This window comes from Mesoplodon densirostris, chromosome 4 (genome assembly GCF_025265405.1).
Source record: "Mesoplodon densirostris isolate mMesDen1 chromosome 4, mMesDen1 primary haplotype, whole genome shotgun sequence".
Taxonomy (NCBI): domain Eukaryota; kingdom Metazoa; phylum Chordata; class Mammalia; order Artiodactyla; family Ziphiidae; genus Mesoplodon; species Mesoplodon densirostris.
Window position 1 is genome coordinate 80,213,266 of NC_082664.1, and position 23,911 is coordinate 80,237,176.

At 43.3% G+C, this 23,911-nt stretch overlaps 1 protein-coding gene across 1 annotated transcript; it reads right to left on the bottom strand.

Annotated features, from left to right (window-relative positions):
• Positions 1-21,535: 21,535 nt before the first annotated feature.
• On the bottom strand, positions 21,536-23,527 carry GJD2 (gap junction protein delta 2). Its single transcript, XM_060098272.1, has 2 exons — positions 23,457-23,527; positions 21,536-22,430 (listed from the first exon to the last, which is right to left on the bottom strand). Exons 1-2 carry the CDS (start codon positions 23,525-23,527, stop codon positions 21,536-21,538), a joined length of 966 nt encoding a protein of 321 aa, XP_059954255.1.
• Between the last annotated feature and the right edge of the window lie 384 nt (positions 23,528-23,911).

The window sequence follows — 23,911 nt, forward strand, 5'->3', positions numbered from 1 at the left end:
TAACCCAAAACATTATGCTAAGCAAAAGGACAAATATTGTATTATATTACTTATATGAAATACCTGGAATGGGCAAATTCTTAGAGATAGAGAGTAGGTTCAAGGTTACAAAGGACTGGGGAGAGGAAGGACTGGGAAATATTGCTTAATGGTTACAGAGTTTCTGTTTGCAGGAGAAGGGGTGGGGGAGGGAGGGTGAAAAAGTTTTGGAAATAGTGGTGATATTTGCACAACATCATGAATAAAATCGATGCCACTAAATCTTACACTTAAAGTTTGTTAAAATGACAATTTTTATGTTATATATATATATATATATATATATTATATATATATATATTTTTTGTGGTACGCAGGCCTCTCACTGTTGTGGCCTCTCCCATTGTGGAGCACAGGCTCCGGACGTACAGGCTCAGTGGCCATGGCTCATGGGCCCAGCCACTCCGTGGCATGTGGGATCTTCCCGGACTGGGGCACGAACCCGTGTCCCCTGCATTGGCATGTGGACTCTCAACCACTGTGCCACCAGGGAAGCCCTATGTTATATATATTTTATCATAATAAGAAAAAAAATAATTGGGTAACCCAGTAGGTCTCACTTAAAAGAAAAATAACACTCTTTGGGAGAGGTCAACAGCCAAGTTTAACCCAGGTATTTAGCTCAGCAAAGTCATATAGAAAATATTTAACTTCCAGGCTTTGATTTTGACAAGTAACATTTTATAGGGAAACAAGGATGTCCTCCAAACAACAGCAATGAAATAATATCCAAAGGCATTAAATAGGAGGCAGAGAAAGGATGTTATTAGATTTTGGGAAAGGCTGCTGTAGGGCATTCTTCACCTTTAGGTGATATACTGGAGTACAGCTATATCCTCCCACAAACATCTCTTGGGGCCATGGGGAGAAAAAGATTGACAGGCTGGGACCAGTGAACTGACTTACTGTGGCATTTCTTGAGTTTTTATGTGGCTGTGGTATGACATTAGTACTAGAAAGGACTCTCATGGCCATTTATTCATCCCCTTGACTTGAAGCAGGATCTCAAGCCATCTCAGCTGAGAACTTGCACTTTTCTTAAAGACCTCCAAAATCCCTTGGCTATCTAATTGATGTCTCCTAATGAGAACTTAAACCACTCCTTTTTTCCTGCCTAATTGGAAGTAGATGGGAAACCATCATCATCTTGTTGTCACTCTCAAGTTTCTCATCTGTCTCTTATAACACAGAGCCCAGAAATGAATAAGGTAATTTAGGAAGGATATAACTAATGGTGCATTTCCTGTATGTAGCAGTCTGGGTTCAGGCAGGAAATCAGAGGCAAGATGATGATGACAGGCCTAAGGGATTTATTATAGGAATGAGACCATCACTAGTACGGGAGAAGTTAATAAAGGTCTAGAAGGAAGAGTCAGAGTATTAAAGAAAGAATCACCAACTAGTCCATTTGAAGAACAGATACGGACGGACATGTCAGACCTTCCAGGGAAATCTGAGAAGCCAGGCCTGTCTAGCTGACAACGTAGGACCTTACGGAGGAGCTCATGGGAAGGCCTAAGGTCCACTCATGGAGGTGCCTCTGTGCAGCTATCTAGGACCATAACCAAGCACTGTGGAGGTTAAGAAGATGACCGGGAAGCAGAGCAGAAGAGAACAAGGACCAGCTGGAACCTGCCAGGTGCCTTGCTTTTGCCCATCACCATATATGATCCCACAACATTTGTGATTTGGTTTGCTTCCATCTTCCAAATCTCATACAAGTTTCTTCTTTGTCCAACACTAACTCTGGACCATGTAATTATAAGCATAACCCAAGTTGAAATAGCACAATCTAACATATTGTGTCACCTTTCTGTCTTGCAACTGATGTCTAGACTTAGCTTAAATAAAGGTACTGAAAATATTCCTTGAATCGGAATATAGAAAACTCTTACCCACCCTCTTCTTGCCCTTTCCAGGTGAAGAAAAGACTGAAAATCGATTTAAAAAAATAATCAAGAATATTTCACTCCTTCCCTCCTAACACTGTTCATTTACTTCATGGTAACTGATGGTAGAAAAAGATAGCTCTTTTTTACTCCCCATCACATCAGGCTGAGTCTCAAGACTGTCCTTCCACATTTTCAGTTCAATAGTGAAGCATTATCTAACAAAAAAATTGAGCGATTTCTCAACTGACTGTCTTTACCTAATGCCTAACGTCCCAAAGTAGAGTATTGTTTGCAGCAACAAAAGCTTGGAAACAACCAAAATATCCATCACTAGGAGAGTGGTTAAATAAATTAGGGAGCAAACATGCAATGGAATACTATGCAGCCTTTGAAAAAAAATGAGGCACAGTGCTATATGGACCCATCCCAATGTTATTTTGTTAAGTGAAAAGGGCAATGTGAGAATAGTGTATATTGTAGCATTAAACAACTGATGCACATAATGTCTCTTATCTCTGGGGAAACTGTCTGAGGATAGAGTGGGAGAAAGAATATATAATCTTTGAATTTTGTGCCATATATTTGTACTGTTTATTAGATAGATAGATAGATGATAGATAGATAGATAGATAGATAGATAGATAGATAGATAGATAGAATGGGTAGATAGATAGACCTACATTTTAACAATGATATGCTCTGTGATATAGTGTGACCTGGCATATTTTACCCCCAAATCCTCTGTTCTTGATATCAAAGATGCCCAGAAGAAAGAAATGGTAATTATCATAATCTGTATCATAATTAGAAAACCAAATTCATGTACCATTGGTCAATGTACCAAAGTGTACACATATGAGAAAGGCATGGAAAGAATGTCCTACCTCCTCTACCTTGCTCATTTCATTCCTCATTGTAACCAATATTTTTGTGTATGTTTGTACATACATTTTGTCACATGAGTTTAAAGATAGATGAAAATTACCTGTTAGAAATGGTTCCTCTTTGAGACACCAGCTATTCCAAACTACAGAAAGAAGTTCTCTGTTCTGATCATCGGAATCAATTATTAAAGGGGGGAATATCGTTATTAATCTAGGTCAGTTAAGAGGCTTATTTTGTAGCACGCGCCCCCCCCCTTTTCCTGGACCACTTGCTACAGGAGGACTGGATTTGCTATGTTTCTCCTTTGTAATTCATTTCCTCTGTCTAAATTACATTTCCCTCTTTCATTCTGCCCAGATGTTTGACAGGTGCTTAACTTCTGGACTCCCTCACCCAATCGCCACACGTTCTTTCTTGTATGTAGTTGTCTGAGGCTCAGAAGTGAACTGCATTTTGTTTGAGAGTACATACTGCTCTTGTACTGTTCAAATCATGGCTTCCAGAGAAGAGCACATCAGTGTGGGCTTTGGGTTGATACTGATTTCCTGGGGACATGAAAGGGTTTCTCTCTGGCTCTCCCTTTCCATTTTCTCCTAGCTGTTTGTTAGCTAATGTCCTCCCTCAAAATACTCAGCTGTGATCATTGCAGAAAGGGCTCCAGGGCACAATCACATAACAGGGGTTTTCTCCTCTGGGACTACGTGGACCATCTCTTAATCAATATTCAGAATTAAAGGCACTGAGAACAATTATTATGTTGGCATCTTTTAGAAGTGGTTATTAAATTTCTTTCTTACCAGCCTTGCATTTTCTTCCCTCACTGGCCCATCTGTGTGCAAAAGGACATTCACCCTTCATGAAAACCTCGGTTCTCCCGCCAGCACTATGCAACTATCTCAGTTGCTTGATAAAGAACAGTGCCCTGGAGGTGAGGGTTGTCCTAGCATTTCCATGCAGCTGGGCCTTCCGTTTGCAACCCTGTCTATAATTTCCTGTTATTCTTACAGTGTGAGAAACTGCCATATTACAGTCTGTCTCCCATTAGAAATGGATTATTTATGGATCACTAAAGAATGGATGGGGCTGATGCTCTGGCCACCAGCATCAATATTTTACCACACCTCTCCTCTTCCCCAGGTAGAAAATCCTGAAAACCCCAGTGAAGGTCATTGGTCTTATATGTCCTGTACTCTTCCTCTCTCTTACTCCACTCCAGTTGCACTGGCCTTGTTGCTGTTCCCTCTGACTCAGGGCTTTGTCGTCTGCTGGCCCCTCTACCTGGACCGCTCATCTCCCAGAGAGCCACAAGGCTCACTCCTTCACCTTCTTCAAGCCATTGTTCAAATATCACTTCCTTGTCCACCCTGTTTACAATTATAGCCCCCAGCACTTCCTATCCCACTTTCCTGTTCAATTTCTCCTTGGAGGTGCAAAACATTATATTTAAAAATTTTTGTTATTGCATCACACCCATTATAAGTTCCCATGAGGGCAGGGATTCTTGTCTCTGTTCCCTGCTGTACCCTCTTTCTCTGGTACGGAGTAGGCATTCTGGAATGAAGGCATGAATGGTCATAACTGTAGTTCTCCTCCCATCTTGTTAGATGGGCTGACCTAAGACTTTGCCCAGAGGCATGGAGATGGGTCAGTTCAGAGGAGTGGGAACCAATACTTAGCTACAAATGGCTGTGTCCTGAGCATTTTGCATTTTGACTCTCATCATGTTGTCTGCCCAGTACCACTCCCACCCCAACCCCGACAATTTTTTGGAGACTGCTCTCCCTTCCTCTGGGAACTTCTATTGGCCAACTCCAACCATATGGTCACCATGGGAGCCTCCATTTTAACACAGCATGACCTCAGCTCCAGCCTTCGTTGTTGGGTATAGGGGTAGACTTCTTGTTCAAGCTAGACAAAAGACCTGCCCCAGAAAACTTGGAATCCAGACCAGGGGATCCACACTCAGACTGGCTGTGCTATTGAATTGAGAAAATATAAACCTGGGAACTGCTGTTGGGGGCCACATTTTCAATTGTGCCGACTGACAAACAGGAAGCTGGTCTGCAGTAAAGAGAAGAGTAGAACGATCATGCAGAGAGGCACAGAGACGTCAAACCAAGAAGGGTCCTGATGCTCTTGGAGTCCCTGCTTTCAATTTACTCTTGAGGGTCAGCTGCACTCCCATCTTAGAATTTTGAAGTACGCTTATATCCTTATACTGCAATCCCTCTTCTTTAAAAAAAAAACTAATTAAAGATGATTTCTGTCACTTGTTAAGAAAACTACTTGTTAAGATAGGAGTAGAGGATTAAGAGGTACAAATTATTATGAATAAAATAAATAAGCTACAAGGATGTATTACACAACACAGGGAATATAGCCAGCATTTTGTAGTAACTGCTAATGGAATATAACCTTCAAAAATTGTGAATCACTACGTCATACACCTGTAACTTATGTAATATTGTACGTCAACCATACTTCAATTTTTAAAAATGGAAAAGAAAGAAAATTTATTATCTCATTCAATGCTGACAGAAACCTGATGGGGTAACTAATCTTTCTCTGATTTTACAGATGAGGAAGTCTTGGAAAGGTTAAGTGTCATGTCCAATTACTATTGGAAAGTGGCAGAGCTGGGATTTTATCTCAGGCCAGCCAGATTTCAGAGCTTGAGTCAAGACTTTCATTTTGTAATTCTGTCAAGTGCAATCATCCTGATGCTATGTCTTTAAAAAATTTTTTATGATAATTGAGTTATTTGTAGTGAGGTGGATGGACCTAGAGTCTGTCATACAGAGTGAAGTAAGTCAGAAAGAGAAAAACAAATACCGTATGCTAGCACATATATATGGAATCTAAAAAAAAAAAAAAAAGGTTCTAATGAACCTAGGGGCAGGACAGAAATAAAGACACAGACGTAGAGAATGGACTTGAGGACACGGGCTGGGGAGTGTAAGCTGGGACAAAGTGAGAGAGTGGCATGAACATATATACAATACCAGAATAGATAAATTAGATAGCTAGTGGGAAGCAGCCGCATAGCACAGGGAGATCAGCTCAGTGCTTTGTGACCACCTAGAGGAGTGGGATAGGGAGGGTGGGAGGGAGATGCAACAGGAAGGGGATTTGGGGATATATGTATACATATAGCTGATTCACTTTGTTGTACAGCAGAAACTAACAAACACACCACTGTAAAACAATTATACTCTAATAAAGGTGTTAAAAAATTTTTATTATAGAGATTTTACACGCATAAAGTAGACAGACTAGTATGGTTCCCCATGTAACAATCAACAAGCTTCAACCATTATCCACGTTCATCAATCTTGTTTCTTGATGGTCTTTTAAGCTGGGGGCCCTCAGAGAGAAAAGAAAACTCTGTAGGGTTAGGGGCCTTGGAGTGGGGTCTACAGGATGGTTGCACAGTCTCCTCCATGGGGAACTGCAGAAAAAGAAGAGGCACTGAACTCCAGAAGCATGGCCACCAAGAGCGGAGGGGTCTCCAGTGCCGTCAGAGGCAGGAAGGTGGAGCAGATCACACAAGAGGGAGTTTTTCCAGCCCCAGTGGAAAATGCTAAATATTGGAAGACTCTTTAGAGTTAAAAGAAATGCAAAGTGTAGTCCCCACTGTCCCACCTAAACAGATGGCCTGTTTGTGATAGCCAAGTAAGATTAATGCTCAGATGTTACCACTGAGACATGGTCTTGAGGGGCCTTGGTACCAGGATTCACTTGTTTTGATCTTGCTCTGGTTCCTCTCTGTCCTGGTTAATGATTTACAAGTGACACCGTAGTAACAGCTAAAGGACTCTCTCTCCCTGTTCTCTTTAAGGGCAGGAAGTAATCCTGAGCCCGGGGACAATCCCATCACCCATGATTAGAGCTGCACCCAGGACACTGTTGGAGTTGACTGGAGCTTTGCTCAGTGAGATGGCAGGTCCCCAGCCTGACACTCTGCTGACAGCTGCTGTTTCCCTTCTCTCTCTCTCTCTCTCTCTCTCCCTCTCTTTTCCCCCTCTCTCTCTCTCCCTCATGCCAGAAGGACATTTATGTAAGTGCCACTGGCTCGGTACTGAGTAAACCAAGATAAGAAATGAAATGGCTGGACTCAGCAGGGTAGTGGAGTGCATTTTCCCACACCGAAGTAGCACAGCCCCAGAACTGCCAAGATGAACCAGTCACTCTCAGGAGATTCTCATGCTGGGGGTTTCTCCTCCCATCACGGCTCTTTGGGGCTCAGGACTTTATTCCTGGGATGGAGGCAGCTGCCAGCCCTGATATCTATCTCACAGGGGAGTTGGGAGATCAAATGAGATTGTGAATGGGGAGGCATTTTGTTAACTGCAAAATGCCACGGCTGTTGTAAAGGATTCACATTACTACTACTCTTTTGCATCGCACCGGGGGACCTGCCTCCTACATTCAGTTAGGCCTTCGTGCAGCCTGAAATCCAGGTCTTCTTCTCGAGGAGGAAAGCTTCAGTCAGGATCTATTTCTGAATGACAGCCGCTCCTGAAAAGAATCCACCAATATTTATGATTCACATGCGAAAATGTGTCAAACATGTTTAGTAAGCTCCCCATGAATTCCTCATGCCTAGCAACCCAAACAGAAAAAGCAACATATGGAGCTTGTGGTTAGTTGATACCAACTCAATCTGAGTGAACAAACAAACTTGTCTATTTTTCCAAATGGGAACCTGGTACAAGTATTATTGCCTGTGTGGGAGGTAAATGATACTCTTGCTGCTTGAATTTAGTCATCTCTATTTTTTCAGAGCGAAATGTGTATTCCTGGCAAAGAGAGACGACCACTGAATGTCCTCTGATGTTCCAACGCACCTCTATGTCGTGCCTTTTCCAATTCCAAACCCTCAACTACAGGAGTCTCTCCTCCCTCCTGAGCACATTGTATCAGGCATCACAGCAGTAACAGTTTTCTCCAGGGGAAAGCATGTGGCCATTAGCTCCACTTCAGGCAGCAAACCATGTGTGTGAGTCTGAATGAGAAGAAACCAAAGAAGAAAAAAACACTTTTTCTACTGGGCTCTTGCCTCAGGTCCAGGGAGGAGATTTCAGCTCAACACAGGGAAGAACTTTCAAGCCATCAGAGCTGCCAGAACATAGAGCAGACTCTCTTGAAGGGAACCAGTTCCTCACCAGCAGATGGGAGCAGCCACTGGGAAGGGATGCTGTATAGGGAATTCAAACGTCCAAGAAGAAGCTGGACTAGCTGCATACAACACCACTGCCACCCCGGGAGCCTGAGTCTACAAGAGAGCTGAACGGCTGATAAAAAGTAGGAGTCCCGGGCTTCCCTGGTGGTGCACTTTCCTCTAAATGCAGTAAGTTAAAATTCTTGAAGATTATAAAATTAAATATATCATAATTATATTATATTAAAGTATCATAAATTATATTCTATTTGTGGAAAGTCCGTAAGTTGAATTAAATTTAAATTTCCCCAATTTCTTTACCACTCAAGGACAGGTATATTCCTTGCAGACTTCTCTACATGCAAATACATACAGCCAAAAAGGAGTTCAGGGCTTCCCTGGTGGCGCAGTGGTCGAGAGTCCGCCTGCCGATGCAGGGGACACGGGTTCGTGCCCCGGTTCGGGAAGATCCCACATGCTGCGGAGCGGCTGGGCCCGTGAGCCATGGCCTCTGAGCCTGCGCGTCCGGAGCCTGTGCTCCGCAACGGGAGAGGCCACAACAGTGAGAGGCCCACGTACCGCAAGAAAAAAAAAAATGAGTTCATATCACACTTAGTGCTCTGTAACCTCTCTGGGCCTCAGCTTCCTCTTCTCTAACTCGAAAATGGGCCCAGAGGCTTGTTTTAGTTACCAATACATTATTACATGTAAAGCTCTTAATAAGCACTCAATAAATAAAATTATTTGTTTTTCACTCAGCAATACAGGAGTTCATTGAGGACATCCTATATGCCAGACACTGTACATAAGAACTTCACATCTATTAATTCAATAAATGAGTCCATTAGTAGTGCCTCAACAAGATCAGGGTCATGGATAATAAATAACAATAATGTTCAAATTTCTCTGTGGCTCTATTTATTTATTTATATTTCTTCTTCTTTCTTTCTTTCTTTATTTATTTTTCACATCTTTAGTTGAGTATAATTGCTTTACATTGTTGTGGTTCTGCTGTATAACAAAGTGAATCAGTTATACGTATACATATATCCCCATATCCCCTCCCTCTTACATCTCCCTCCCACCCTCCCTATCCCACCCCTCTAGGTGGTCACAAAGCACCAAGCTGATCTCCCTGTGCCATGCAGCTGCTTCCCACTAGCTGTCTATTTCACTCTTACATTCTAGTAACTGGAGGTTTGGGTTTTGAGCATGCTTCGCTTCAATCCTGACTCTGTGCCTGGATGTTTGGTATTAAAGAATAAGTGTCTCTAAACCCCATTGTCTCATCTGTAAGACAGGGCTATTTTCTATTCTGTCTTACAAGGTTATTGAGGGAGGACTGTGGGAGAATGTGGATGATAGCATCTTGTAGGACAATATAAAAGTCTACACAAATGGAAGTAGTTTATTTAGATCTTGCAACAGAGCCAAGTTCTAGGTAAATAAAAAGGGATTTTCAACTCCTCCATTTCTCTTTCTAACCACTTCTTCAGCAAGGAGGCCAATGTCCTGGCTGCCCAGTCCACCTTCTCTGGTGTCAAAGCTGGATTATAGCATGTGCTCCCTACATATCACCTGGTCCTCCCATCAAATTGACTGTTGGAGTCACGACACTGGCCTGAGACAAATTGTGGGATGAGAAAAAGCTGATGTCCTTGCCAGGTTCCTCTTTCTATGTTTCTCTTCTCCTTCTTCAGTATCCTCTTGCCGACAGGGCTGTGATAAATTCAATGTACCAATAGCCACATCCAATCACCTAGAGTCTCATTAATAGTAATAATCATTATTATAATAAATCAATAACATTTATTAAGCACTTAGTAGGTAACAAACAATGAGAAGAGTTCTTTACAAACATAATCAAGTTTATGACTCCCAACAACCAATGAGCTAGATGGCTTTATTATTTCCATTTCACAGATCTGGAATCGGTGCTTTAGCAAGGTTAAGTAACTGCCCAGATCACTCAACTAGAAAGTGAGAGTCAAGAAGCTAATTCAGTGTCTGACCCACAGCTGAGTCTCAGTAAATACCTGTAGAATGAATGTGTCAATGTTAATCAGAGATGATCATGGGACACTACTACATTGCATGTCACTATTATTTTTGTAGGGCATTTGACTCTGAAGCCTGTGCTTGCAACTACTTACCAGCTACCTGTCATTCTCCTATATTCCTAATTTTTTATTATTCCTTTGACCCCAGAAAGCCCCCAAGTACATGGTAGATATGAAATCTATCCCCCACAAAGTATGCAGACAAGTGAAGTTAGTTGGCCTTCCAATTTTCTTAAAACAATACTCTTTCCACCCACCACTCACCTCCCTTCTTCCCTCATTCCTTAAAAAAGAAATTGTTACGTCATTGTATTTTCTCACCCAGAAAAGTCTTTTTAAGTACCAGCCACCCTCATTTCAACACCCTGGGATCCTAGGAGTGCCGGAGAGAGGTGTGGTGAGGAGAGCGAATATATCAATGTGAAGAATCAGTGTCTTGTGAGCTCATTAGCACCCAGGCACAGAGAAGGAAACTGCTATTTTTATCAAATGCACCTTCATTTAAATAAATTTCAGGGTAACTTGATAGAAAAAGAGTTCCTTTGGAAATATGTGTTCCTTTTAATAAGGACTGGTTTCTAGCCTAGCTTTATCCCCAGATACGTAATTTATAAGTTTTTACACTGGTTTCTTTATGAAGTCTCCATCTCAGGCACTTGGGTTCTAGCCCAGGCATAAGCCTGACAGGAGACATATAAAAGCTTGGTGGTTGTGTGGAGTGCCACCTCTGTGCCCAGGAGATGGGGCTTCATCCCTTCCTTGTGATTCACCAGCTGGCTTTTGATCACTTAGTGTGGGTTCCAACCATATGATTCCTTTAGCCAAGGCTGCTTCATGACCCACTGCATGAGCTGACCTTCAGGATTTAATTATATGCATTTGTTTTCTCACAACTGTGCCATCCTTTTATGGATACTCCAGGATGCTTCCCTGACCTGGTTACGCATTATGCTCATTCTCAACCCTTGGACCAAGAATTTTGTCTCAATCTCAGGAGTCACAGCCTCCCAGAGTCTCAGTGTTGACATCTTGTATTTAGAGGGTTAGCTCCCATTACACACACACACACACACACACACACACACACACACACACACACTTACTGATTGTTTTCAATAACCGACAAAAATGAATTAAAAAAATTTTTTTCCTTCACCTTTCCTCCCAAAACAAATTTGAGGAGACTTTCTCTGTCTTCCTGTCTCATAAGCTAGTTTTGCCAGAATCTCAGAAATTACCTGCTTCTTGAACTTTCTCATTAATGACCAACATCTACTAACATTCTCACAGTCACTTTTTGAAAATTTGGCAGAACATAGCAACAAACGTTAAGTGCCTACTCTGTAATCCAGTTATCCTGAAGAAGCAATCCAGGAAGCGTACAAAGATGTTAACCTCACTATTGTGCATGACAGTGACAACTGGTAACAATCCAAACATGCAAAATTAGGGAATTGTTCAAGTAGGTTGTGGTACCACCATATTATGGAACATATATCCACTAATCAAAAACATGTTGTAAAGGTATTTTTGATGTGGAAAATACTGACCATCTATTTCCAAGTGGAAAAATGTCTACAAGATAGTATGGACACTGTGATGTTACCTTTAGGAACCCCGCATCCATGGTCCTGTGTGTACCCATCTCTCTTGCTACTGAATAGAAGTCTTACACAGGTGTACACGAAAGGACAGACACAGGTAACAATGATTCTCTTTGAGTGACAGAAATTTTGTTTTGCTTCTCTCTGCCCTGAATGTGCATTACTTTTGTAATTAGGGGAAATAAGTGCTGGAGTTTTTTGAAAAGAAAAAGTGCTGCTTTTTATTTCCTCTCTCATCTCTGGAATCACAGAAAATAGCTAAGGGGAAGATCCCATGTCAGACCTGGCTACCTTGCCAGGATGCTCACTTCAGCTTCCTCTGGCCTGCAGTCCAGGTGAAAGAGTGTTCTAATTGTCCTGAACAAATTGCAGTTCCCAAGGGACCAAGATCGACCTCCTTCCCTAAAGACTGGACTGCCACATTTCCTTGCAACCTCTTTGGAAGTATAGGAAACCACTTTCTTAGAATATATTCATTTCCCTCCTTACATTTCTAGATATCTCTCTTGACAATCTGAAGCTTAGCATTTGATTAGTCAAGATGGAAAGTACGTCAGATTATAAGTCAGAGAACAGGGTTCTGTCTCACCTGTATTAAAACTAACAGTGGTTTTGGACAAGCCACCAAAACTGAAGCTCTGAGGTTCTGCTCCTTTAAGGAAAAGCAAGTACCACCCATTCTGTACTCTGCCCACTCCATAAACAGGGGTTGCCGAGACCAAATAAGACAGTACACAGGGAAGAGGTGAGAAAAAGCATCTACTCAAATGTTTACTATCACTATCATGATTGTTAAAATGGTCATTATTATCACTATTACAGCTCTTGTAACTGAAGAAACCAATAGCTGATATTATCATTTGACTTTAGTTTCTGGAAAGGGAGAAAAAATACCCCTATGTCCAGGTCACAAAGTTAACTTTGGCCTACAGCAACAATTGAGGTTATATGCTTACATTTTTATGAAAGAAAAGATTGACTCTTGGCATCAGATGCATATAGTCTGCTTGCTTCTCTAAAGGAAGCCTCTGGAACTCTATTGCTCATGCTCTTTTCCATCTGTGATTGGCTCTCTCTCACCTCTGCCTTTTTCCTTGTAAAGAAAGACCAGCCCCAAGCTGCTTCCTTTGGTTTTCTCTGACATGTCTTCTGTATCTTTAGTGCCTAGCTCAGAGCTGAGCATGTATAAATACTGCATTCAGTATATATGTACGAAAATAATAAATGAATTTTCTGAGTTCCTTTTAGGCAAAGCATAGTGATGGAAAAAATGGGGCAGGGAGAGAAGCTTCTAAACAACACTGGGAAACACTCGCCAATGAGCATGCAGGGCAGGTCAGCCATGGGCTACTGGAAGAGAGAGAAACCTGCAGAGAAGCTGCAGTCAGGATGGGTAAGAGTCAGAGGTATTCTTCATGGCTTAAGGGAGCCTGAGCTCCATCTGTAACCCCCCCATACTGACCAGGGGTTCTGGAAGAAATGTTCAAGAACATGGTTTCTCAGAGTAGGGAGTGTGGAGATGCCCAAGGTGCTCCCAGAGATAGACGTTTACCCACATACACAACTGGGGAAAAAGGCCATAGATCTGTGGCCTTGAGTTGATCCTCTGACCTGGATCAAGCCCAGGAATATGGTGCCTCAGAGCTGGATGGGCCATATGCTTAACCAAGACAAGATCTCTTTCTCTCCAACACTGTTGCCAACCCCTGATTCTCATGACCTGTGCTGGGAGAGATATGGGCTAGGAGTCAGAGGAGCTCTGACTTTGCAAATCATTGCTAGCAACCTTTGTTCACCCAGGCTATCCTTTCCTGACAACTTGACAAGCTACTTTCTTAATCCCACACTGCCTCAATTTCCATCTAACCTGGAGCTCTTTATTCAGGCATACTCTCTGGATCTAAGTTGTATCTACAAAATGAAGAAGTGAATGGAATGACCTTTCCCATCCCACCTCAAGGTCATTTACTTACTCAATCAATAGACATTTATGAAGCCTTGTTCTGTCTGGACCAGGAACTGCAGAAACAATGGTGACTATGATGTGGCAATGCCTTGGAAAACCTCACAGTCTCATGTTGCACCAAGACATGCCAAGAAAAGAACATTTGGTGGGGAGGAGAAATGTCCCAGTGAAAGATGTACTGAGAGAAAAGTAGCAGACCATGACACCAGGTTTCCTGAGACCTTATCCAGCAGAGTCTTCTTGATGGTAATGTCATGAAGTGTTAAAACTTGGCTTCAACATCACACTGCATGGGCTGAAGTCTAGACATAGCCATGGACTAGCTGTATCCCCTAGGCAAGTTGATTTAACATCTACATATTTTGGTTTCCTCATCTAAAAAATGGAGGTCATCATACGTAGCACTCTTCTTTCAGGGTTGTTGTGAGGGTTAAGGAGGAAGTGTTTAACATGTATTTGCCATTATCGAGATCATGAAGAGAAATCTTTAGACCATTCAGATTTCGTATAAAAAAACCTTCAGGAATTTTTTCTTTTATTATATTTGGGAAAATAGAAGATACGGAGGGAAGGAAATAGAAAATTAATCAAAAAGGAAACAAAAAGGTTTTTTGGAGGAAGCATTCATTTGCAAAAAGCTTGGTCCCTACCTGGAGACAGGTACAAGAGATAAAATTTCCCCAGATCAAATGTCTCAGAGGTATCGAAATTCACCAATTCTATATTTAGGTGCCCATATGTTCCCACTGGCCAGAACTGCCCACAAATACAGACATTTCAGTGCACAGAGCAGCAATTTTCAAAAAGATTTCCCTTTCAGGAGAGAGAGATGCTACAAAGCTTAATCTGTTCTAAGTGATTCTGAAATATTGTATCAATTCACAGCAGAAAGCTCATTGTGGTGAATAAACATGAGGATTCTGCTCAGTGTCTGGGATTTAGCTGACTAACTCCCACTAATGTTAATGGAGCCATGCTGCCAAATCCCCAACCTTCACCCTGGATATTTGCTCCAATCCTTTACTGTTGAGATTGAAATGTGTTCTCCAAATCAAGGCTGATCCTGAGATGGAATTGCAGCTTGGTCAGAAAGGGACAGTAGGGCTGATGCCTGGGGACCTAAAAGTACTCAAAACGATGGCATTAAGAGGCTTTGCTGAAAGGTGTGTCTTCACATTTCTCCCCAATTCAGTGCAGCTTCCTTTGCCCGGTGTACAATGTGGTCCACTCCACTCAACTTCCAAACTCACTTGCCACCACTTCTCTCTGTGAAGTCCAGGCAAAACAAAATCCCCCAGTTCTCCGCTATGTCCCAGACTTCTCTGCTGGAGGTGAATGTTTATGTTGGTCCCCACTTCCTTCCTTATTCTTCAAGGAGACCCATCTCAATACCACCTCGATGGTGACATTTTTCTAGACCTGCTCCCCGCTTTCAACCCACACACATACACACACTGGATGTGATGGTTCCTTCCTTAGATCTCAGAATACCTTGAGCCTTGAACATGGCGCTTCACATTCTGCCTTATGAACTTGTCTTATTTCCCTCAGATAGACTGTAGGCCCTGTGAGGCATTACCCTTATCTTTAAATTTCCTTTAACCCCTAGTCTAAGCCCTTGCACACCATCAGTGCCCAAGAAAGCAGTGAATTGAATTGAATGACGTTCTATTGCATGATGTTTTGGGGGACTGGACCTTTCAGGCAAGGGGTTGGGTGTTGGGGAGCTGGGGTGTAGTTATAGATGATAGGTCTTTTATTTATTAAGTTAAATAAACATGTTTTAGAGAGCATCCTAGTCTTTGGAGTCAGAGAGAAGAACTGATCCATTCCTCAGAACTAGTTTGCCCCAGCTGACAGACACTTGGAACACTGGCCTGGGTGAACCAAGGATCTGATTCACAACAGCAAGTTGTGCATTGGTATTTGGTGCCAGTGTCCTCTCAGACACCTCTCTATACACTCATTTGGCTTACAGCCCCAAGACCCAAAGCTGACAAGAGCCACTGAACACATTTTAGCCACAATACTCATTTAGGCTGGGTTCCACCAGGTCTTCTTGAGCTAACACACCATCCGTCTGGTGTGTGACAATCTCCTAAATGAACATAATCTTTGAGTAGTCATAAAGCTGGCTCGCCATGCCTGATTGAGTATCAGAGGCCTGGCTGGGTTGGGATGAATAATTTACTCTTCGTCTGCTCTGATTTTCACTGCTTCTATGGAACCTGCAGGAGGTCTGGAAGTATGAAAAGCAAAGGATGGTCTGTGCTCACCATTTCTGCTTTCTCACTTCCCACTCACTCACTCACCAAGTCTAGTGAATGGTTTCAAGGACTTTAGCTATTTGGTATTTAGCTATTTTATCTAGCTGAATGTGTATTAAAGTTGCATACTCAGAACAGGCCTTCTTCCTTGAGATTCCACCTCCCTGAACTTTATGAAACCACTTTGCAACTTGCCTTTGCAATTTGCCCTTTCACCCCCCAAACTGAGCTTCTCCTCCTCCGTCCACTCCAGGCTCTGTCCTTGGTCAGCCCCTCTCACCGCCAGGGCCACTGCTTCTACTCCTAAAGTCTGAGAATTTTTGGTAGCCTTCCATCTAGAGCATCTCATCACTAACCTCGCACGTGGCGTAAGCAAGGGCAGCTCTGTTGTGAGAACCTCACACTTCCCTTCTGGCCCTTTCCCAATTTCTCCTCCAAATATCTGATTGTCATAATTTTATGCTAATGTCTCTGAATCCCTAGTCCTCCACCCTGACTACACATTCGATCCCCTAGAAATTGGAAAATAAAATACAGATGCCCAGGCTACAGCATCAGAGATTCTAATTTAGGTTGTCTGGAGTGGGGCAAAGGCATTCATATTCTTTAAGTATTATTTTCCCATTGTTACTGACATAAAATTTTATCTCTTTGTCTGAGAGGCAGCTTTGACAGCCCTTCTCAAGAGCTGAGACTTAGGTGTTATTATCTCCAGGGTTCCAGGCCCTGGAGCAGGAACTCAATGGCTGTGGATTGTCTTAAGTAAAGTAGCCACACAACTTGGTTTGCTCAGGACAGATCCAATTTACACCCATTGTTCTGGTATTCCATTCAATTAGCTATCTGCCCCTTTCATTCTCAAAGGTATCCCATTTTGTACAATAAATTATATAAGCCTCCCCCCTGCAACCATAAGGGTACTTAAGGTTTGAAAATACTTAGTATTATGGGCTAAATTGTGTCTTCCAGGTCAGAATGTGACTGTATTTAAAGATAGGGCCTTTAAAGGGTGATTAAGTTAAAATGAGGTCATTAGGGTCTGCCCTAATTCAATCTGACTTGTGTCCTCATAAAGAAGAGGAGATTAAGACACACAGAGAGACACCAGGGGTGCACGTGTACAGAGGAATGACCACGTGAGGACACAGAGAGAAGGTGACCATCTGCAAAGCGAAGAGAGGTCTCAGAAGAAACTAATCCTGCCAACACCTTGATCTTGGACTTCTAGTTTCCAGAACTGTGAGAAGATAAATTCTTGTTGTTCAAGTCACCAAGTCTGTGATATTTTGTTATGGCAGCCTGAGCAGACTAATACACATGGTAAAATATAAAGTAAGTAAAACCAATATAAATATTGTTTCCTAAATATTCCAATCCTCCAGGACGAATGCTTACATCATTTTCCAAGAAACTCACTGTCTTGATCTTAAATCTTTCGGTTTCCTCAACCATTCAATAAAGGGTTTGACTTAATGTCTCCAAAGGATGCTTTTAGCATCCGTATATTCTGAGTCTGTAAGACTGTTGCCAGATGGAAAACTGAGGCACCCATCTCTCTGGTAGTAGATAAGATAGTGATAATGAATGTCACATATGGTTACAGTGGGTTAGGCATGGTTCCCACCCTCAAGGAGCCACACAGTGATCTGGAAACATCTCATCTCCACGCAGCAAGGGACAGAATGACTTTTATGGAGGCTCAGTGCAGGTGCACTTAGCTAGCCTGGAGGAGAGTTTGGAATAAGTTTCTGTGTCAACAGAGAGCCAAACTGATTTTTAGTGGGTGAAGAGGAACACACCCAGTGAAAGGAGGTAGTGGGACAGGTATTCCCTGCAGAAGAAACAGCATTTTAAAAAAAAGAAAGAGGGCTTCCCTGGTGGCGCAGTGGTTGGGAGTCTGCCTGCCGATGCAGGGGGACGCAGGTTAGTGCCCCGGTCCGGGAGGATCCCACATGCTGCGGAGCAGCTGGGCCCATGAGCCATGGCCGCTGAGTCTGTGCGTCCGGGGACTGTGCTGCACGACGGGAGAGGCCACAACAGTGAGAGGCCCGCGTACCGAAAAAAAAAAATAATAATAATAATAAATTAAAAATAAATTAAAAAAAGAAAGAAAAGCAGAGGTAAAAGAGAAACCATGTTCTTTCTGGTACTTTCTTCATTTCCCACACCCTTGATTTTAAATCCAGTTCTTTTCCTTTGCTCTCAGAGGTCAGTGAGTACAGCTATTATCCCTCATATTTTTTAACCCTTTAAATATCTGAGGACTTAAAAATGACAAATTCTGTACTTTAAGCTTTCTTTTCCCCGGGCTAAGTAATTTCAGTCTCTCCAGGCTATTCTTCAAGCTTTTAAACTCACAGTTCACATATTAGCACTCATCACCCCACCAACATGCATGTGCCCACACACACATTCACACACACACACACGCCCACACATTGTGCACACATGGGCCAAAAGGGCCTGTGGTTCGCCAAAAGGCTCTTACATTTAAGAGAATAGATTGGTGTTGTCCTATCAAAAGTACAGATTAAGGTCACATTCATCACATAGCTATGTGAACCATCAAATTATCAGTGTATTTCCTTCACTAAATAGAAAGCAAAAGAATCAAACTGACACACGTCAGTCATTCTGAGGGATGACTCTATATGCCGAGAGGAAGGTGTGTTCCCTGCTCCACTACCGACAAGCGAATTAATAATCTTACCATTTGAGGGTGTTTGGAAGCATCGAAGAGCTGAAATAGATCAGTCCCACCGATATGGGATGCATCTCTACCAGGAAATACTATCGTTTCTCCAATCTCACATCACGGCATAAATGCAACAACCCTTGTTTTCCACACAGCTTCCTACTTCTTTCACGCCCAAGCGTAAGGTAAGAGCTCTCAAGCAACGCTCTTCCTCCATCTCTGGGAGGTGTCTTAAAACATCTTTAGCTCACCAGATACAAAACAGAGGAGGATCTGTTTCTTTATTCAAGAATAATCCTTTTCAACTGCCTGTTTATACTGCAGATGGAAACCTATAGATTGAAATAAACATATTTTCATTTTAAAATTGGCATCTGCACTGCAATAGTTAAAGGATGCAACAATTGTGTTTGAAAAGCAATCATCCAGAAAATTCCACATTGCTTTGCAATATTCAGACAAAGGACGCATTGGAATTAGAAGGTGAATAGTATTTAAGAACTGAGGAAGAGCACTGGTCTACTGAACTAATGGGACCGCATGTAGACAGAAAACGCCAAACATGCTAGTAAAATGTGTGGGTAAAATGTAATATCTTAGGACATATAAGCAAAGGATCAGTCTCCTTTGAAAGAACCCAATAAGAAATGCTTGATTAAGGGCTTGCCTGGTGGCGCAGTGGTTGAGAGTCTGCCTGCCGATGCAGGGGACACGGGTTCGTGCCCCGGTCCAGGAAGATCCCACATGCTGCGGAGCGGCTGGGCCCGTGAGCCATGGCCGCTGAGCCTGCACGTCCGGAGCCTGTGCTCCGCAATGGGAGAGGCCATAACAGTGAGAGGCCCGCGTACCGCAAAAAAAAAAAAAAAAAAAAAAAAAAAAAAGAAATGCTTGATTAAAAGTCTAGAATTGTGCTGTATGATACAGTAGCAACCAACCATATATGGCTATTGAAATTAATTAAAATTAAATAGAATTAGAAATTTAGTTCTTCAGTTGCACTAGCCACATTCTTAGAGCTAAACAGTCATTGTCATACTGGGCAGCAAAGATAGCAGACATTACCATCATTACACAAAGTTGTATTGGACAGTGCGGTCTAGAAGGTTCTGTTTGACTATTGGGTTAGCATCATTTAAACATCAGGCCTTAAAGAGATGATAGGGAGCACAGCATGCTGCTGGATGTAACAACTGATAGCGTGAAAGTATGGTGGAAAGGGAAAAATAATTCCACTCCTGGAATAAACTAGTATGTTATAGCATTGATATTTTATTACAAGAAATATCCTTAGACAAGCAGAGAAATCTTGGACTAGAATGGAAAGGAGTTAGTAAATACTACTATTTGATTACCTCCTCACACACTTCTAAACATTCACAAAATGCACCAGCCTCTTCTCATCTGTTAGTGGCTGGACTTTATCAGTCATCCCTCAAATACTTTTCAACCGTCCTTCACTTCCTGCCCCCAAAGTTCTGTTTTTTTTTTTAATATGTAACAAAACAGTTTAAACATATATTTAAGTAAATAGAATCCCAATCAAAATAGAAAATTGCAGACTCTTCCCATTAAAAAAAAAGGCAAGAACTTTATTTTAAACAAATCCTCAGTTGTGTGTTACACCACGTCCATATCTAAACCAAAAATCATAATAATGCAAAGGAAACAGAGGGCTTCATAAAAGCACATTAGCCAAATATTATTCTTGGCCAATGCTTTAACTAAATACACAGTGGATGTGAAAGGTACAGTATGGCACTTAAATAAATATGAGCAAAGAGAAAGAAACATATTCACAGTCCAAAGCAACAGGTTTTTGAACCTTTGGTATATATCTCAAATAAGCATCCGTAAACATGTGTTAGCCAAGAGTGTTTAGTTCCAGGTTTCTTAAGCCAGTGATTGTGTGTGTTTCAAAAACAGCTGATAAAATAATAAATCAGGATTGACATGGGCTGATTAAGGTCTCTGGTGTGAGCACACAGGTAAATTCAAACCATGGCAAAATGAAGTGCAGCTGTGTTGCACAACAAAACTATACAAGAAAATGAGTGAAATACACCAGTTAGAAATTCTGTGGCTCGGGTAGACACCCTTGATATTAACAACAACAACAGCAAATATATTTTTAATGCTGTCCAAAGTCCACAATCTGGAAGGCAGAAATATCCCAAAGCTCATAACCACATGACTAACAGGGCAACAACCATCCCACAGGACTATTATAGTTGCATATTTCAATTCCCTCCCTCCCACCCAACACCCTGCCCCTAATAAACAGCACCAGTGCAGTTTGAGTTAGAAAACTGGAAATATTGAGACATTCCTAAGGTTTTCATAGTGACTAAGGGCCAGTCAGACGGGGCTGTAATGCAAACCTCTGCCATGGTCATTCTCCAAAAAGCACCCCCATGGAATTCCCTCTAGCTTGCAGATAAACCATATTAGGTCTACTGTAAGGCCAGATTGAGAAAAAAGCTGGCATGCTATCCTGGGTGGAGGGAGAGGGGCATGCTGATGGGGGAGGTACATGAAGGAGGCCTCAAGGATGTTTGTCCTGCAGCCCAGGATGGAAGGATGTGTTGAGATAGGTCACAAATTGTGTACCAACAAAATATTTGACTCATGCCATTCACCAGAATACAGAGCTTAGCAGAGCCAAGTCCTGCTTGGTAGCTGTGCAAGTCCACTATGATCAGGATCAAACTGGACCACAAAACAAAAGGACTCAAAGAAGTCCAGCTCATCCTTCTCATCACTCTATCCAACTGTCTCTGGAACCAGTGGTGTGACGTAATCGTTCTGCTTTCTCTCCTCTCCCATTGAGGCAAGATCTTCTCTTAACCAGCCTTATCCTACATCTCAGTGATGACAGCCACATAAATGAGGGCAGATAGAGACACTCTCCATAGCAGTCTGCCTTGGGGCTACCTGTCATCCCCCAGGCCTTTCCAGAACCTGCCCTTTCACACGTAGGCAGAGTCGCTGGACTGAGTCCTGCCAAAATTGGGAACACTGACCCGGGGCAGGTCCTTGTTGCGGATCTCATAGACTGACTTCCTCTTGGCCTGGGCCCCTCGCACGGCCAGCTTGATCTTGCGCCAGCCCAGGTGGTTGAGTTCAGCCAGGTTCAGCACAACACAGATGCCACTTACAGCAAACATGAACACTAGAAAGACAGTCTTCTCAGTAGGCCGGGACACGTAACATTCCACCTCCTTGATGCAGGGGTAGCGGTCACACTCATACAACCCTGGGACGCTGAAGCCATAGAGAAAGTATTGGCCCACCAGAAACCCAATCTCCAGGGCATTTCGGAACACCACTTGGATAATGTAGAAGCGGGAGATGCCTTCCTGCCTTCGGAGCTTGGATCGTGCTGCAGTACGCAACCCCGATGGGTGTGGAGTCAGCTCCTTAACCTCTAGACAATCTGGCTCCGTCTCCTTGCTTGTGTTCTCTGTGTTCTGCAGCACCCCATTGACAATGGCACTTTGAAACTTCTTGTCTTCTCGTTTGCCAACACCACTGCTCCCAACCCCATGTCCTCCAGCGCTCCCCATGGACTCAGGGGGATCTCTGTCCAGGGCTAGGAAGACAGTAGAGTAGCGGCGTTCTCGCTGCTTGGCAGACTGGTGCACAGAGTAAGTGATGAAGCAGAGACTGGGGGTACACACCATTATGATCTGGAAGACCCAGTAACGTATGTGGGAGATGGGGAAGGCGCGGTCATAGCAGGCCTGGTTACAGCCGGGCTGCAGGGTGTTGCACACAAACATGGTCTGCTCATCATCGTACACTGTCTCCCCAACAATGGCCACAATGAGGATGCGGAAGATCACCACCACAGTCAACAGGATCCTGAGCAGTGGGAAAAGGAGGGAGAGAGGTTCTCATGGGCTGAGTCACTGACTTAGGAAACCCCTACGCCTCCCTTCCCAGCTCCGTCCTTGACTGGGGAGCTATCCATCCTTCGTGGTACTGAACTGGGAATCCAGCAAACCTTTTTGTCTCTTCCTTTTCTGTAGGATGTTGGTAGACTGGGAACACTTCATGCTACAGGGATCTCAAGCATGTGTATCTCCCTACACTGGACATGGTGTATTTGCAACAGATCGATTACATGGAATGTAGAGAGGCACAAAACACACCTTCACTCTGCATACGGCAAATGCACATGGAATAGCTGAACACAGAGAATACAAAGTCTACACACAGAATATGTATATAACTACTCCAAGAGGATATTTAGTTTATCCTCAGTATGAATATGGAACTTAAGCTTTATATAAACAGATAGCTATGACTATATATACACATATATACATGAATATATATAGTATTTATGTATGTAAATATATATTATATATATATATACACATATAGAGAGACACAAAGTGTCAATTGGGTGTGTCGGTTTCTGGAACTGTAAGTTTTAACAGGCAAATCAGTTTAGCTTAATAAATGTTTGTTGGGAAAAGATACATCTGCTCTGAAGAGCAAATCCGTCTCCCCGTTTGCCCTTCTCTGTCCAAATACAATCTTGCCTTCTTTGTAGATTCTATTTAGGGAACCGGACGAAGATTGGCTCCGACGCCAGAGAGTGCGGGGACCACGACGGAGCCAATAACTCCTTTGCTAATGGGAGAAGAGTGAATCCCCTGGTGGTGCCTCATAGGGAAGGGACGAGGAGCTGCTGGAGGAGGAGGAGGGCATCACTGGGTATCAGGCAATCCCTCAATGCCGGGAACACAGGCGCATGGGCCAAGCATGATGGCAAGGGGTCAGAGGATGGTCTGAGGGCTGTCGGGGCTCGGTCTGGACGTTAGAAAGGACTCCCGGGGGCCGCCCGACGGGGCCGGCTGATGACCGGCTCGGCGCCCTTACCTCCCGATCATAGTGGAGTGCTGCTGCACCGCGGCTTCCAGCAGCCTCTCCAAGATGGTCCATTCCCCCATCGCTGTGCATCCGGAGGCAGCAGACAAAGACTGGGCAGTACCGGGCACGTCCCCGCTCCTGGCCACTCCCCGGGCCTCACCTCCCGACTGAGAGCGAATTGCCCCCCAATTAAAGAATCAAACAAAATTTTTTAAAAATCCACGATTCCCCTCTCCCATTTATTGTATTTTAAAGAGCGAAATGGGGAAGGAAACCCAAGCACGCCCAACTGATGGGCAGCTGGCGCGGTCCGGAGGTCGGGCACGAACCTTCAGCGCCGTCCGGGGGTCAGGTCTGGAGCCGGCGGATGCCCGGGCGAGGGGCGGGGCGGAGCGGGGGTGGCCGCGTGCAGGTCCTCGAGCTCCCGCCCGCCCGAACGAGGTCTTTGGGCCCCACTCACCCCC